The 17,368-nt window shown below is 40.7% G+C and overlaps 1 protein-coding gene across 1 annotated transcript in view; it reads left to right on the top strand.

The window, feature by feature from the left end:
- PGBD5 (piggyBac transposable element derived 5) overlaps positions 1 to 17,368 on the top strand; it is a 202,604-nt gene that overhangs the window by 170,995 nt on the left and 14,241 nt on the right. The window contains exon 5 of the mRNA XM_075862644.1: positions 8,946 to 9,143. Within this exon, the coding sequence (XP_075718759.1) occupies positions 8,946 to 9,143 (198 nt within the window). The remainder of the gene's footprint in view (positions 1 to 8,945; positions 9,144 to 17,368) is intronic.

The following is a 17,368-nucleotide window of genomic DNA, read 5'->3' as shown; positions in this document are numbered from 1 at the left end:
CCATTTCTTGCTGCTATCTATGGGTGAGTTCATGACCTGACATATGACTCTTTTGACAGCAATGTCACTTGGATTATACCCTCTTCTGGTATTCACTAGTTATTAGATCTGTATTCCACAGCTATTTCTTCTAAGAGAACTTTTTCTTCCTATGAGGGAGGGTATATTGGTGTCAAATGTGTCTCGATCATTTTAGTTACTTATATGTACACCCATATATTTGAGCTAGCAACAAATATTGATATTGTCTCCGCAATTCACACTAGAGTTGTATCTTTCTGTATTTTAATTGTCCATGTTATTTGTCTAATAAAATTTACTACTTTTATATATATATTGGCGTCAAAAGCTCTGGTTGTTTCTTTATGGTATGTAAGACAGAGAGCAACCCGAGATATCCCTCTGGGATTGAGATCCATTAAGTAGAAAAAACTAAGGTGGGCAAGCAGGTGAGTAACACTGCACCTGCCAGGAATGAGGACAAAATAAAACACATGTAGTGCTGGGCGTGCCTGTCTCTTATACTTCCCGTGAATGCAATCAATGAGCTAATGGCTATTTTTGAGTTTGTTTTTGCTAGGTGGGCGATCCTAATATGGGGATTGAGGAACGAAATATCCCTGTCGTACTGCCGTAGGACGAAGCGGATACAAATAAATATATATATATATATATATATATATATATATATATATATATATATATATATATATATATATATATATATATATATATATATATATAAATACACTACCGTTCAAAAGTTTAGGGTCACTTAGAAATTTCCTTATTTTTGAAAGAAAAGCACAGTTTTTTTCAATGAAGATAACATTAAATTAATCAGAAATACACTCTATACATTGTTAATGTGGTAAATGACTATTCTAGCTGCAAACGTCTCTTTTTTAATGCAATATCTTCATAGGTGTATAGAGGCCCATTTCCAGCAACCATCACTCCAGTGTTCTAATGGTACATTGTGTTTGCTAACTGTGTTAGAAGGCAAATGGATGATTAGAAAACCCTTGAAAACCCTTGTGCAATTATGTTAGCACCGCTGTAAACAGTTTTGCTGTTTAGAGGAGCTATAAAACTGTCCTTCCTTTGAGCGAGTTGAGAATCTGGAGCATTACATTTGTTGGTTCGATTAAATTCTCCAAATGGCTAGAAAAAGAGAGCTTTCATGTGAAACTCGACAGTCTATTCTTGTTCTTAGAAATTAAGGCTATTCCATGCGAGAAATTGCCAAGAAACTGAAGATTTCCTACAACGGTGTGTACTACTCCCTTCAGAGGACAGCAGAAACAGGCTCTAACCAGAGTAGAAAGAGAAGTGGGAGGCCCCGCTGCACAACTGAGCAACAAGACAAGTACATTAGAGTCTCTAGTTTGAGAAATAGACGCCTCACAGGTCTTCAACTGGCAGCTTCATTAAATAGTACCCGCAAAATGCCAGTGTCAACGTCTACAGTGAAGAGGCGACTCTGGGATGCTGGCCTTCAGGGCAGAGTGGCAAAGAAAAAGCCATATCTGAGACTGGCTAATAAAAGGAAAAGATTAATATGGGCAAAAGCACACAGACATTGGACAGAGGAAGATTGGAAAAAAGTGTTATGGACAGACGAATCGAAGTTTGAGGTGTTTGGATCACACAGAAGAACATTTGTGAGACGCAGAACAACTGAAAAGATGCTAGAAGAGTGCCTGACGCCATCTGTCAAGCATGGTGGAGGTAATGTGATGGTCTGGGGTTGTTTTGGTGCTGGTAAAGTGGGAGATTTGTACAAGGTAAAAGGGATTTTGAATAAGGAAGGATATCACTCCATTTTGCAATGCCATGCCATACCCTGTGGACAGCGCTTGATTGGAGCCAATTTCATCCTACAACAGGACAATGACCCAAAGCACACCTCCAAATTATGCAAGAACTATTTAGGGAAGAAGCAGGCAGCTGGTATTCTATCTGTAATGGAGTGGCCAGCGCAGTCACCAGATCTCAGCCCCATAGAGCTGTTGTGGGAGCAGCTTGACCGTATGGTACGCAAGAAGTGCCCATCAAGCCAATTCAACTTGTGGGAGGGGCTTCTGGAAGCATGGGGTGAAATTTCTCCCGATTACCTCAGCAAATTAACCGCTAGAATGCCAAAGGTCTGCAATACTGTAATTGCTGCAAATGGAGCATTCTTTGACAAAAGCAAAGTTTGAAGGAGAAAATTATTATTTGAAATAAAAATCATTATTTCTAACCTTGTCAATGTCTTGACTATATTTTCTAGTCATTTTGCAACTCATTTGGTAAATATAAGTGTGAGTTTTCATGGAAAACACAAAATTGTCTGGGTGACCCCAAACTTTTGAACGGTAGTGTGTGTATGTATATGTATATATATATATATATATATATATATACATATATATATATATATATATATATGTATGTATATACATATATATATATACATATATATATACATATATATATATATACACAAACTGATATATATTATATAGATTTTTATATATATAATTATATATTATCGAACAGACTATATATCTACACTGCACACAAGAAAATGGCGACAGCACACTGCGAACGCTAATGCCACCTAAGCCACTAAATATAGATAAATATGCATTACTGCTAAATCTACTTACAATAGGGAGGTTCTTAGCGCACATTTTGATCAAATTGTGTGAGCCCACCTGCCACAATAAGGCGACCTCTATGAGGTGAGAACCTACACTGCACATACACCCAGAACTGGGATTAAACCTACATATTCTTGGGGATGGTAGGAGCCAGCATTAAACTAATTAAAATCACCCAGGGCAGATAGGGAGGAGTGCAAGCTCAAAAAATGGAGGCAGTCACTAACCCCACATATATGAATCACATAAACACAAAAATTTGAACAGCACATTCCAACAAAATGAAACAAAACATGTATACAGGTGCAAGGACGCCTGTGACTGCAAACTTTTACAGCACACAAGAAAATGGCGACAGCACACTGCGAACACTAATGCCACTAAATATAAATAAAAAAGCATTACTGCTAAATCTACTTACAATAGGGAGGTTCTTAGAGCACATTTTGATCAAATTGTGTGAGCCCACCTGCCACGACAAGGCAACCTCTATATATCTACCCTAGCGCTGACAATAAAATAAACTACTATTGAGATATATATATATATATTCCCTACCTGCCTATTCTAATATTCTAGTAAAGATAGAACGGTGGATAGATAGAACAAAAGATAGATGTATAGATAGATAGAAATCTATCTATACAAAGAATGTATTGTAGTGTAACACTGTATTTTTTTAAAACAGTATTATTCTGGCAGCAATTCTCTCTAAGTCTCTAAGAAAAGAGGCATGAGATTTTCTGCCAGAAGTTTAAAAATAAAAACAAATGTGAGGCTTTCACAGTGATCACATGTTTCGGGACCAACAGATTGGTCCCTGATACTCTGCCCAATGCCCAGCGGTCGGGAACCGGTTTACACAAAGTTAACCTCACCCACCATATGTCATATTAACTGCCTTTCCACTTTTTGTGAACCTTATTTAGAAGCATGTATATCCGCAGTAAGTATTGTGGTTTTCATGCCATAACATTATTTTTCACACCTTAGGCCTCGTGCACACTTCAATCACCGTTTTCACGGCCGTTTTTGACGGCTCCGTGTGCCTGTTTTAGCGGCCGTGTGATTTCCGTGTGCACTCCGTGTTTCGTTTCCACGCGCCGAGCATGGTACTGTCCAGGGTGCTGAAAGAGCAGGGTTGTTCAGCGCTAGTCACTGTACAGGGTGCTGAAAGAGTTAATGGGCTGCACTGATCGGCGGTAACTCTTTTAGCACCCTGGACAGTGACTAGCGCTGAAGAATGATCATGCTCGGCGCTCGCAAAATACAATTTTAATTAAATAAAAAATAAAAAAATAAGTTCATACTTACCCAGAACTCCCTGCATTTTCCTCCTGTCCGGCCTCCTGGGATGACGTTAAATCCCATGTCACCGCTGTAGCCAATCACCGGCTGTAGTGGCGGTCACTCTGGATGATGTCAGAAGGCCGGCCTCCAGGGATGACGCTTCATCCCACGTGACCGCCTCTTCAGCCAATCACAGGCTGCAGCGGCCACATGGACTGCCGCGTCTGTTTTTTATTTTATTTTTATCAGCAGCCTCTTCTCTCTATCAGTGATGGATAGAGAGAAGTAGCTGCCGATTAGTGTAATATATCTGTAATGTACTTCTGCCCGCCCGTTGCTAGGCAACGGCTCCGTAACACACGGATGGCACACGGATGCCTTCCGTGTGCCTTCAGTTTTTTTGACGGCCCCATTGACATGCATGGGCCTCACGGTCACGGAATCTCGGACCAAAGTAGGACATGCTCTACTTTTGGCGGAACGGAGCAACGGCACTTTTTTTTAACCCCATAGGGACCGAGCCTAGTTTGGGCCTTAAGGCACAGAGCCCATTTTTCAAATCTGACATTTGTCATTTTATACGGTAATAATTCTGGAATGCTTATACCTATCCAAGCAAATCTGAGATTGTATTCTTGTGACACATTGGACTTTATGTTAGTGGTAAAATTTGGTCGAACATTTGGAAAAAATTTCATTTTTCTGAATTTAAATGCATCTGCTTGTAAGACCGAAAGTAATACCACACAAAATAGTTACTAGTTCACATTTCCTATATGTCTACTTTATGTTGGCATCATTTTTTGAACATTCTTTTATTTTTCTAGGATGTTACAAGGCTTAGAACATAAGCAACATTTTCTCATATTTTGAAGAAAATGTCAAAAGCCTTTTTTTTTAAGCACCAGTTCAGCTCTGAAGTGGCTTTGAGCGCCTTCTATATTAGAAACCCAAAAAAAACACGCCATTTTAAAAATTAGACCCCTCAAAGTATTTAAAACAGCATTCAGAAAGTTTCTTAACCCTTTAGGCATCTTATTCTATTATATTTTGTAAAACAGAAGGTCTTACCAGAGAAACGCAAATGTGTATTGCCCAGATTTTGCAGTTTTTAAAAATATCCCACATGTGGCCCTAGTGTGGTAATGGACTGAAGCACAGGCCTCAGAAGCAAAGGAGCACCTATTGGATTTTGAGGCCTCCTTTTTATTAGGGACCATATCCGGTTTGAAGAGGTTTTGTGGAACCAAAACAGTGGAAACCCCCCAAAAGTGACCCTATTTGGCAAACTACACCCCACAAGGAATTTATCGAGGTGTATAGTGAGCATTTGGACCCCACTGTTTTTTTGCTGCATTTTTATGGAATTAGGCTGTGCAGTTGAAAATAACATTTTACCGATAAAAGGTACACATTTTTACAAGAAATAAACGAGAAAATGCACCCCAACATTTGAAAAGCAATTTCTCCCTATTATGGCAATACCCCATATGTGGTCATAAACTGCTGGTTGTACAAACGGCAGGGCTCAGAAAATTGGTTTCTGGGAGCCATGTTGCATTTGCAGAGCTTCTGAGATACCAGTACAGGGGGAACCCCTTAAATTTCATTGTAGTTTTCATAGGGTGCATGCGACTTTTTGATCACTTTTATTCTATTTTTTAAGAGACGTAGTGACTAAAAAACAGCAATTCTACTATTGATTTTTATCGTCTTTTTTTTTTTTTTACAGCGTTTACCATGCATTATAAATAACATTTACTTTATTCTGCTGGGCGATACGATTACGGCGATACCATATTTTTATAGTTTTTTTAATTTTTTATGGCGTTTGCACAATAATACACTTTTTATAAAAAATCAATTACTTGTTGTGTTGCCATATTCTAAGAGCCATAACTTTTTTATTTTTCCATCAAGAAAGCTGTGTGAGAGCTTGTTTTTTGCATAACGAACTGTAATTTTGATTAGTACCATTTTAGGGTACATGTGACTTTTTGATGTCTTTTTATTCCATTTTTTGGGAGGTGAAGTGACCAAAAACTTGTGATTCTGGTTTATGGCTTATTATTTGCTTTCATGGCGTTCATTGCGCAGGATAAATAATGAAATACTTTTGTAGTTCAGGCCGTTACACACGCGGCGATACCAATTATGTATAGTTTATTTATGTATTTTTTTAATAATAAAGGACTGATAAGGGAAAAAGGGAGATTTTTAACTTTAATTACTTTTAGACTTTTTCATTTTTTTATACAACTTTTTTTTTAGCGTTTTTGTTTTGTCCCACTAGAGGACTTGAAGGCAGGGGGCCCTGATTGCAATTCTAATACACTGCACTACATGCATAGTGCACTGTATTAGAGCTGTGAGCTACTCGCTGACAGCAAGCATAGTGGGTCCTGACTTTGTCAGGACACACTAGGCTCCCGTAGATGGCATTAGTTGGAGGCCATTGTTGGGCCTCCGGTTGCCATAGCAACCATCGGTGCCCACTATCATATAGGTTTAGCCACTAAGTAGCCGGGATCGGTATTGAACGCGGCTTCTAAGGGGTTAATCGGCGGCGACGACAGTGATCGGTCCCCGCTGAAGGATCTGCGGCAACTGCTGTACGAGATAGCAGTTGTCACAGCTCCTGTATGTGCTGGCAGGAACATTGGCCATGCCAATATATACAGCTTTTGACAGATACATTTTCCGACTAACATGTATATATGTATATGTTTTGAATTGTATCATGACCTGGGGTCATGATTATAGTTAATATTTGAATTCTCTTTATGCACTGACAATTGAGTGATTTAATAGTGAGATTGAATCATATACAACTTTTTGATAACACCAATAGGCCATTTTACCTTTTTTCGTACCTAATAGTAGGGGTCGCTAGTGGTGATAATATTCTAATGTTTTATATGCACTTATAACAGTATGTCATTTTGTTCTATCCTCTTACTATTTAGTCCATAGCTATATAACCTTTAACATATGTCATTATATTTGTGTTTTGTATATTGTCTTTGTATTATTCCATGTATGCTTTACTGGGGTATTTGTAAATTTCCAATGTGTCCGCCACTGGCTCTGTGCGCATGCGTGAGGTGGGTGGTCTTCCACGACATCGCTCTGGCGCATTATGGGATTTGGTGTTGAGCTTTTGCCAACTTCCAGACGTCAGAAACGTTGTTGCTGAACTACCAACCGGCCTCTCGCATGCGCCGTATTAGAGCTGTTGGTGAGATAATGTACTTAATTAGTTGTCCAGCTGCATTAACACTATATAAACTCCTACCAGACACTGATTCAGCTCCCCCTGATGAAGCCAGGTGCGAAAAGCACGTTGGGGTTCTATTCAGTGTGAAGGCGGTTAATATGGCATATGGTGGTTGATATTTTATTACATAGCATTTAGGGAAATAGCATAGGTTTTCTGTATGGTATTGTTTAATAATAATAATCTTTATTTATATAGCGCCAACATATTCCGCAGCACTTTACAATTTAGAGGGAACATGAACAGACAATATCAGACATTACATAGTGACAAAGCTAATTCACAATTCAAACAAGAGGAGTGAGGACCCTGCTCGCAAGAGCTTACAATCTATGCGGAAATAAGGGAGAAACAAAATGTAAAAAAGTGCTTGTTATGTACAGTGGTCCAGCCATCTTTTATACATATGAGATAGTACATTTAAAGCTGCATGAGCCGGTCAGCAGCCAGTATATGTGTATGACAGACATGAAGTGCATTAGGGTGTAAGGAGTGTGGGAGATACTGCTGAATGAAGGGGTCAAGTTCTCATGACTAATGTAAAAGGGGGCCATGGAAAGTAGTCAGATTAGGGAATGTTATAGGCCTGTCTAAAAAGATGTGTTTTCAGGGCACGTTTTAAAACTGTGGATGTTGGGAATCAATCTGGTTGTCAGGGGTAGCGCATTCCAGAGGACTGGTGCAGCACGACAAAAATATTGGAGACGGGAATGGGAGGTTTGGATTATAGAGAATGTTAATCTAAGTTTGTTGGCAGAACGTAGCGCAACGGGTAGGGTAGTAGACAGAGATGAGGGAGGAGATGTAAGGAGGTGCAGCACTGTGGAGAGATTTGTGGGTGAGAGTAAGAAGTTTGAATTTAATTCTGAATTGGATGGGCAATCAGTGCAGTGACTGGCACAGGGTACAGACATTGGTGTAACAGTTGGTCAGAAGGATGGACCTGGCTGCTGCATTCAGGATAGATTGGAGAGGGGTCAGTTTAGTGTGTGGAAGACCGATTAGTAATGTATTACAGTAGTAAAGACGAGAGTGAATCAGATCGACAATGAGAGTTTGGCTGTTTCCACAGTAAGAAAAGGGTGTATTCTGGAGATGTTTTTGAGGTGAAATTGACAGGAGCATGTAAGAGATTGAATGTGCCAAGTAAAGGAAAGAACTGAGTCAAAAGTAACCCCAAGACAGCGAACGTGCTGCCTCGGAGTTATGGTAGTGCCACACCCTGAGATGAAGACATCAGGTTTAGGTAGGTTAGTAGATGGTGGGAACACAAGGAGCTCATCTTTAGATGGATTCAGATAGAGATAGGACATGATGTTAGAGACAGTGGACAGACAATCACTGGTGTTTTGTATTAGAGCGGGGGTAATGTCATGGGAAAAGGCGTATAATTGGGTGTCATCAGCGTAGAGATGGTACTGGAAGCCAAATCTGCTGATGGTTTGTTCAATAGGGGCTGTGTAGAGAGAAAAGAGGAGCAGAATTGGGACTGGTCCCTGAGGAACCCCGATAGCATATGAAAGAGGAGAAGTAGAACCAGCAAATAACACACTGAACATTGTCTGGTAACCAAGTGCAAGGATCATGATTCATTAGATAGACCTGAGTAATGTTTAAAGTATTCTTTTTTTCTGTTTAATAATTACTTTTATAACATGTTAAAAGTTTTAGAATGAAATCAATATCTCAAATAGACTTCATTGACAGTAAACTTTTGCATCCTTTTTTAGATATTTACTGCTGTGGGTTGCTAAGCTCCCGTAAAAGTGACTGTACTGGATTACCACTATCAATGATGAGTAATACAGAAGTACCACAGTCTCGAGGACAATATAGAATAAGGATGAAGGGAATGATGTCCATTATTTGCTGGTACAATAAAGGATATTTTCGTTTTTTGAGTAATGCATACTCTCCTATTCAGCAGGGTAAGTATTATCACCATTTAAAGTATCTGGTCGGTATGTATAAATCTTAGTCAAATTATTTAGGACAATATGCTGTTTCACTACTATGACAGACATTCGGCAATGTGGATTTTAATGTAATTGCCAAATACTGTAATTACAATTAGAAATTTCATAGAAAAACTTAAAGGGTAGCTAACTTTTCAGAATAAGCTGTCATATGTGTGTACATGAGGAATAATACCTGACCATTATATGACTTGTATCCTGCATGACTTCAGTTTTCTCCCTAACTCTAAGGGCACGTTCAGACGTGGCGCAATTGCTGTGGAATTCCCCTGCGGACAGTCCGCAGTGGAATTCTGCATCGGCTGTTTTTTTCATTTCTTTCTATACATTTTTAGGAAAGTTAGTTCAGACGTTGCAGAAAATTACTTTGCGGAAATTAGGCTGCGGTGCAGATTTTTCCCTCCGCAGCATGCACTTTCCATTGAGAAGAAGCTGAATTTCATTGCGTATTTCAGCCTTTGCAATGCAAAAACTGAAATCTGTGGCAAGTCCGCTGTGATATCTGCAACGTCTGAAATACATGTCAAATATGCAAATGTTGGTGCAGATTCGTTGCGTTATTGCCCCAAATCTGCACCAACACTTGCGGCGGAAAAATTCTGCCACGTCTGAACATGCCCTAATTCTCAGTTTTCTCTAAACTAGTGGGTAAAACTTAGCTGCTATCAGGTCTTTTATACACAGCACACATAGAGTAGAATCCTGCTCTCCCTTCTCTGTCTATCACATGTATAGAAGCTGCAACAGCATGACGGAAATGATACAGCAGTAATGAGCAGTGTAGCTGAGAATTCAGCACTGGGGTGATATATAACTCTTACCAGAAGCTGCAGCACGTCTGTGTGTGTCTCTCTTACTCCGTTCCTGCTCCCTTCTCTATGGACTTCTATGAGTAGCATGTCTGTGTCTTTCTCTCGTTCTGCCCCTCTCCCCCTCCCCTTCTCATAAACATTTTACAGTCAGGCTGAGAAGAGACATACCGCTACTTCCTGCAGTTAGTCTCCTCTGCTCTGTAACTAGAGATTAATTTTTCTTGACAACACGAGATGGACAGCAGATTGCAGGAACAGACACACCTGGTGGCAGTAACTTCACATAGAATTTGCATGGATAAAACATCTATATTTTAAGTGGGCATAGAGGGAATAGGAAAGGTGGAGTGAGCTGTATTTTCCATTGGGGAGCTATGAAATATTTGGCTGCTAAGAGGATATGGGCAAACTGTTTAGTGTTGACCTCTCCCATAGTCTACAGTGGGAGCAAAATAAGTAGGCTACTGCATAAGAAGGCAGAACCAGACAGAAAAACCTATTGAAAAAGAGGTCAAACCCTGTCCAAGAAACTCTGTTTCCTATTGGTAGGATGCCTCCCGTTGGGGATGGTATGCCTTTCTTGAAGTGGTCATAGACCGACTAAGGAAACTTAATATACGTCCACAATACCACATTAGTTACTCATAAATGCAGTCTTTATCACCATGAACTCATACCTCTCAAGTGATAGTAAAGCCATCTGACGTACTGGAAATATTGCCAGTATGGACTATTTTCTTTATAAAGACTTGTGGCTTAGTATCCTCGACAATAGTGCTTGTTACAAAATCTTGTCAGGTAACCCCACAAGGGACTTCAGTTCAACCCCTATGGGAATTGAGAGAAACAATAAATAGCCTTCTTTCCGATCCGCTACACACCACTGTTTACAGCCTTTTTTTTTTAGTTTTCTCCCCACTTTCCAAAAATCATAATTTTGTTATTTTTTTTCTCTTGATATAGCCGTATGAATGCTTGTTTTTAGTGGGAAGAGTTGTAGTTTTTATGGCACCATTTATTGTACCAAATATAGCCGTATGAAGGCTTGTTTTTAGTGGGACGAGTTGTAGTTTTTACGGCACCATTTATTGTACCAAATAAGGTACTGGAAGACTGAAAAAAATTTGTGGAATGGGAAAAAAACCAGCAACTCCACCATGCATGTTGCATGACTGAGAAAACGATGTTTAGTTCCCCGATGCGCCAATCGCAAGTGCCACTAAGATGGGACTTGATGTGAAAGTGCTCCTGCACTGCACCGTCTAGCACGGCTCTAGCGGTCTCCTGATTTGTTGCTAGAGCCGCCACTCAGAGCAGAGAGTGTCACTTGCGACAGCCGCGCAGAGGGAATCAAACATTGGTTTCTCGGTCGTGCTAGTTTCATAACAGAGAAAAAAGGTACATTTAAAATGCCCTTTCCCTCCCCTATATCAACCTTGTAGCCACTTGTCAGTCACGCTTGTGTCCCATTCCCCATGATGACGCTGTAATAGCTGTGAAAATTTGATTGTGCGCTAGGTGTGTGAGATAATACTGACAAGGAGTGGGCAGTCAGGACTCCCCATTCCCTGGTCAGTCGGAAATAATTATGACAATACTATAGTCTACATTCGGAATGCTAATACAGTACTAGTACCAGACATACCTTCAACTTTTAACTTACATGATATGGACCCACTCATCATATTTATTTTAACAAATTCCTAATAGAAGTTGTGTTTTAATGGCCTGTTAGTGGAAGGCTGGGCACTAGTGGGGGTTTGCCCTTATAGTAATTTTGGCACTTTACAGTCAATTCCTTTCCCTAGTTTTCTTGCATTGTATCAAAAGCGTTTTATATAGTTTTCAAGGGACTGTATCTCCCACCACGATGTGATCTGATCCTTGTAGGTTTTTGTCAATTCCCTAAAGGCACCTTTAAAGAGGCTCTGTCACCAGATTTTGCAGCCCCTATCTGCTATTGGAGCAGATAGGCGCTGCAATGTAGATTACAGTAACGTTTTTATTTTTAAAAAAACGAGCATTTTTGGCCAAGTTATGACCATTTTTGTAGTTATGCAAATGAGGCTTGCAAAAGTCCAAGTGGGTGTGTTTAAAAGTAAAAGTCCAAGTGGGCGTGTATTATGTGCGTACATCGGGGCATTTTTAATACTTTTACTAGCTGGGCGCTCTGACGAGAAGTATCATCCACTTCTCTTCAGAACGCCCAGCTTCTGGCAGTGCAGACACAGCGTGTTCTCGAGAGATCACGCTGTGTCGTCACTCACAGGTCCTGCATCGTGTCAGACGAGCGGGGACACATCAGCACCAGAGGCTACAGATGATTCTGCAGCAGCATCGGCGTTTGCAGGTAAGTAGCTACATCGACTTACCTGCTAACGCCGATGCTGCTGCAGAATCAACTGAAGCCTCTGGTGCCGATGTGTCCGACACGATGCAGGACCTGTGAGTGACGTCACAGATCTGCACTGCCAGAAGCTGGGCGTTCTGAAGAGAAGTGGATGATACTTCTCATCAGAACGGCCAGCTAGTAAAAGTATTAAAAACGCCCCGATGTACGCACATAATACACGCCCACTTGGACTTTTACTTTTAAACACACCCACTTGGACTTTTGCAAGCCTCATTTGCATAACTACAAAAATGGTCATAACTTGGCCCAAAATGCTCGTTTTTAAAAAATAAAAACGGTACTGTAATCTACATTGCAGCGCCTATCTGCTGCAATAGCAGATAGGGGCTGCAAAATCTGGTGACAGAGCCTCTTTAAATGAAGGATTATGTTGCTTCTGATCGTATGATTTGTCAAAAAAAACTCTTTCGTTTCTATTATCCAAAGTTCTTTACTATACCTAACAGTTAGAAAACCTGCCATACCCACAACACAATAGACACTATACAAAAAAAACGAAAGACCAAATTTCAACGGTACTGTATAAGCAGCAGATAAAAGTAGGAATGTCAGCTCATCCCCCTGGGTGCATAAAACAACAGTGATCTCCAAGCCACTAGAACAGATTTCAGGAGGTATAGGTTCAGCACTCCTTGTGGAATATAAATTTATTCTTCTTTATTGAAAAAGCAAGGAGGTAAAAACAGGCAAATTGGACAAATTACATAAAGTTACTAGCTCTCAAGAGCCAGATGGAGAGGCAGTATAGGGGAGGGAATGAAGGTATGCAACTGAGATATGGGCCTAGAGGGATACTGCCCACTAAAATCCGTTGCACACAATTATAGAAAAGATAAAAACATAAGAAAAAACACACTTAAATCTTTCAAAAAAAGTTACAAAATATATACAAAAATTTCAATAGTTCATAATAAGATAATTTCTTACATTAAAGGGGTTTTCCACTTTCTGACAACTGATGAATTATCCACCGGATAGGTCATCAGTATATGATCGGTGCGTGTCCGACACCCCGACCCCGCACCGATCTGCTACTCTGCCTAAAGCAGATGGCTCCAGTCAAGGAGTAGTGGCCGAGCTGCAGTACTACTATACAAGTGAATAGGAGCCGAAAGGCCGCTATGCAGTTGTCGTTCCAAATATCCAGTGCACGGAGGGAGCCGGATCGGTGCAGAGTCCGGGTGTCGGACACGCACCAATCATATACTGGTGGATAGGTCATCAGTTGTCAGAAAGTGGAAAACCCCTTTAAGACCATTGGGAGTATAGTATTTAACATAAAAACCCAGTTTCCCTCACAGTTTAATAAAGCTCTCCTCTGGTCACTGCCTCACACTGGTTTGTTAACACTCTCAATCCCTGAGATCTGCTAGTATTCCCCTGATGCATAGATTAAAAAAAGTCTGGATGCATTGGAAGGATTTTTGTCCTCGGGGTTAGTAGCTCCATTGAGGTGTTCTCTGATTCCGGCTTTAAGGGGGCTGCTCGTGCACCCAACATTAGTCAGACTACAAATGGTACAATTTATCTGGTATACTACATCCCGTTTGTTACAATTAATGATCAAATCCCCTGACGTCACTGTCCATGTATGGGTAGAGACGTCAGGGGCTTCTCCAGGAGCGGAATCCCGGACCACAGCATCGGCATAGCTCTGGCTGGGGATTCCACTCCTAGAGGGACACACAAAGGCACTACCTACAGGAAGGGGGCTGAGTGGCACTACCAGGGATGGGGGCTGTGTGGCACTAGCAGGGAGGGGGGATTCTGCTCCTAGACAGGGGCTCCCTCTAAGATCGGAATCCCCGGCATGAGTGTCAGCAACGCTATGGCCGGGTATTTCACTCCTGGAGGAGCCATGATGGGTGCTGCGGCTATTTACAGGAGGTGGTGTTGCGCTATCTACAAGGGATGTATGCGCCATTTTTTACAGGGGGGTGCTCCTCCTTCGGCCTGCTCTCTGCTGTCCCTAGGATGTCTCAGGACGTTCGGTGCACCGCGGACCGCAGATGGCAGCTTTAGCGGCCACATACGGTGCGCGTTTTTGAGACCCCTGATCCATAGATTCCAAATATTTACCAGTCCTTTTTCAGGATGAAGGCTTGCGCCACATCCTGGAGCCGGGATGCAAATTTTCCTCCCGTAGAGCACCCATTTTAGGTTTTATACTTTCTTCCAGTTTAACATATTCTACACCAAGGCAAAATACATGGCTTACACTTAAGTTTTTTTTTGGTGCGGAGCTAATATATGCACTTGCTGTAATCATGTACATCAAATTAAACATGTTAGTTCAGCAATTGACCGAACTATACATAAAATCAAACAGTTCATTAATTGTAACACACGGCATGTAGTATACCAGATAAATTTGTACCATTTGTAGTCTTTATGTTGAGTTCACGAGTCGCCCACCTAAAGCCAGAATCTGAGAACACCTCAATAGAGTTACTAGCCCCGGGGTAAAAAATCCTTCCAATGCAGCCAGGCATTTTTTCTATATATCTGATAGATATTGATATATAGTATAGTTTTAGGCTGGGGCTACACTGCGAATTTGGACACGACACAGTCGCGAGGCCAAAGATCACTATGTTCCGTAGTGTAAATGGCAAGTAATGAAAGTGAATGTGGTCACAGTAATTTTACCGGACAAAGCGATTTTTGGCCATGGGACCTGTGTTGTGGCCAAAGTCGTTCTTGAGAAAGGCTCTAGGTTTTTGAGCCTGCTTGAGAAAGGCTCTAGGTTTTTGAGCCGAAATGTTACATTTAGGCTAATAAAGCTCTTTCTTTTCTAACAGCTACGACTGGAAGTGCTGCCTTTTTTGTGTAGATAGATAGATGATTATAATATCTTTAAATATATATCTAAATTGGTAATTTTTTTTGTTATACAAATAAAGATTATTATTTCTATCTACCTATCTCTTTATCTATATCTCACATCTCATATATAGATGCAGATCATATATAGATGTACATTTGTAGGCCCCATGAACACTGCCGTAACTTTGATCCACAACTACGGACCGTAATTGCGGATCAAAGTACGGAACCATTCATTTTTATTGCCCACAGACGCCTTCCCGTATATTTACGGGAAGGTGTCTGGGCCGTAGGAATGACCCACAAAGAAAGGACATGTCCTATTTTCTGATTTTACGAACCGTGCTCCTGATTTTATGGTCCGTCTGCGCCCGGCCGTGCCTGTAATCACCAGCCGTGATTACGGGCACGGTCCTGTGCAGGGGGCCTTAGGCTGGGGCTACACGGTGACTTTGGACACAAAGATTGCTTTGGAACCAGCTTTTAAAAATTTCCTCTCCAAATATCAGTTTACGCACCATTCATTCTAAGCTCCGCCTTGCGCCCAGCGTGTATGAAATGCCCACATATTTGGTATCATTCGGCAGAAGTTGACAAATATGTATTCAGGTGACTTTACCCAGTGGCATGCACCAGATGTCAGAAAAAGTCACCTGAGTTCACATATTTGGAAAATAAATTCCAGTTTTAATTTTTTTCATCAAAGTCAATGAATTGTCTGGAAATAATAGAGGGCTAAAATCTTTTATATGTCACTAATTGAATAGCCCTGGGGGGGTGTCATTTCCTAAAAAGAGTCATTTTTGGGGTGTTCACAGTGTTTTAGCACTTCATAATATCTGTAATGGTCGTATGGTGTCAGCAAACCAGCTTTGGAAAATTTGCTCTCCAAAAGCCGGTTTGCGCACCATTCATTGTTAGCTCCGCCTTGCACCCAGCGTTAAAGAAATGCGCACACATTTAATTTTGCTGAAGTCGGCAGAAGTTGCCAAATATGTGTTCAGGTGAGTTTACCCAGTGGCATGCACCAGATTTTAAAAAAAATAATCTAAATTCACATTTTTAAAAAATGTATTTCCTTTTTTTCCTTTTACATTTTTTAAAAAGTAAAATACATCTATTATTTTTTTGCAAAATATGGAAGCCCAACATGTTCTGAAAAAAACAAGACCAAATACATGTAGGTTGGAAGAGTAATAGAAGAACAATTCGCTTTTAAATTGGCACATGGCTAAAACTTGAAAATGGGCCTGGTCAGGAAGGGGGGTAAAGCCTCTGGTCAGGAAGTGGTTAAAAACCTGCAAATTTTTTTTAATCAAACAGTTGACAGACACTTTTGCAGCCCAGTACATAGAAGATACATTGAATGTTAATGAGGGTCTATCACAGGAGAATCATAACGGTTTTTAATTGAAAAATTGTAAGCCTCACAAATACAAAATTAGCCAAATATAACTACTAAAAAAAAAGCTTTAGGCCTTATTCACACGAACGTTGATTACGTCCGTGTGACGGACCAATGTAATAGAATGGGGCCATTCACACGGCCGTTGTTTCAACGGAGCATTTGAAGGGTCCGTGAGAAAATAGGACATGTCCTATTTTTTTGCACTTCACGCATCCCTCCATAGACTCTAGTCTATGGGGGATGCATGATAACGCGACCTGCAGCGTACAGCACGGATGCACCTCGAACATGAAAAACAAGCCATTTTTCACGTCCGAGGTTCGCAATGTTCGTGTGAATCCGGCCTTATAGTGCACACACACATTATTGATCCAACACATTGCGGAAGTCAGCACCGAACTTCCATTAAAGCTGATCCCTTTACGCCCAGCCCAATTTCCCATAAACTCTGGCAGCATATAGTCTAAAACAGCGACATCTTGCGGCTCTGATTAAAACGAACGCTCTTTATTGCAGTTATACCCATGCTATATATATATATATGTTACATATAATGCCTATATTAGAATTTTTTTGGGGGGGGGGTTAATGATTTTTAAAATAAAAAACATGAATAAGGCCTTATTCACACGACAGGGTCCGAGTGTCGGCCGATAAAATCGCCCATTTTTCCCGGCCGGTTTGCATCCGTTCCGATTCTGTTCCGGGCCGGGCATAT

Source organism: Rhinoderma darwinii, chromosome 4 (genome assembly GCF_050947455.1).
Source record: "Rhinoderma darwinii isolate aRhiDar2 chromosome 4, aRhiDar2.hap1, whole genome shotgun sequence".
Lineage (NCBI taxonomy): Eukaryota > Metazoa > Chordata > Amphibia > Anura > Rhinodermatidae > Rhinoderma > Rhinoderma darwinii.
The sequence above is the reverse complement of the archived record's forward strand: the minus strand, read 5'-3'. Positions and strand labels throughout refer to the sequence as shown.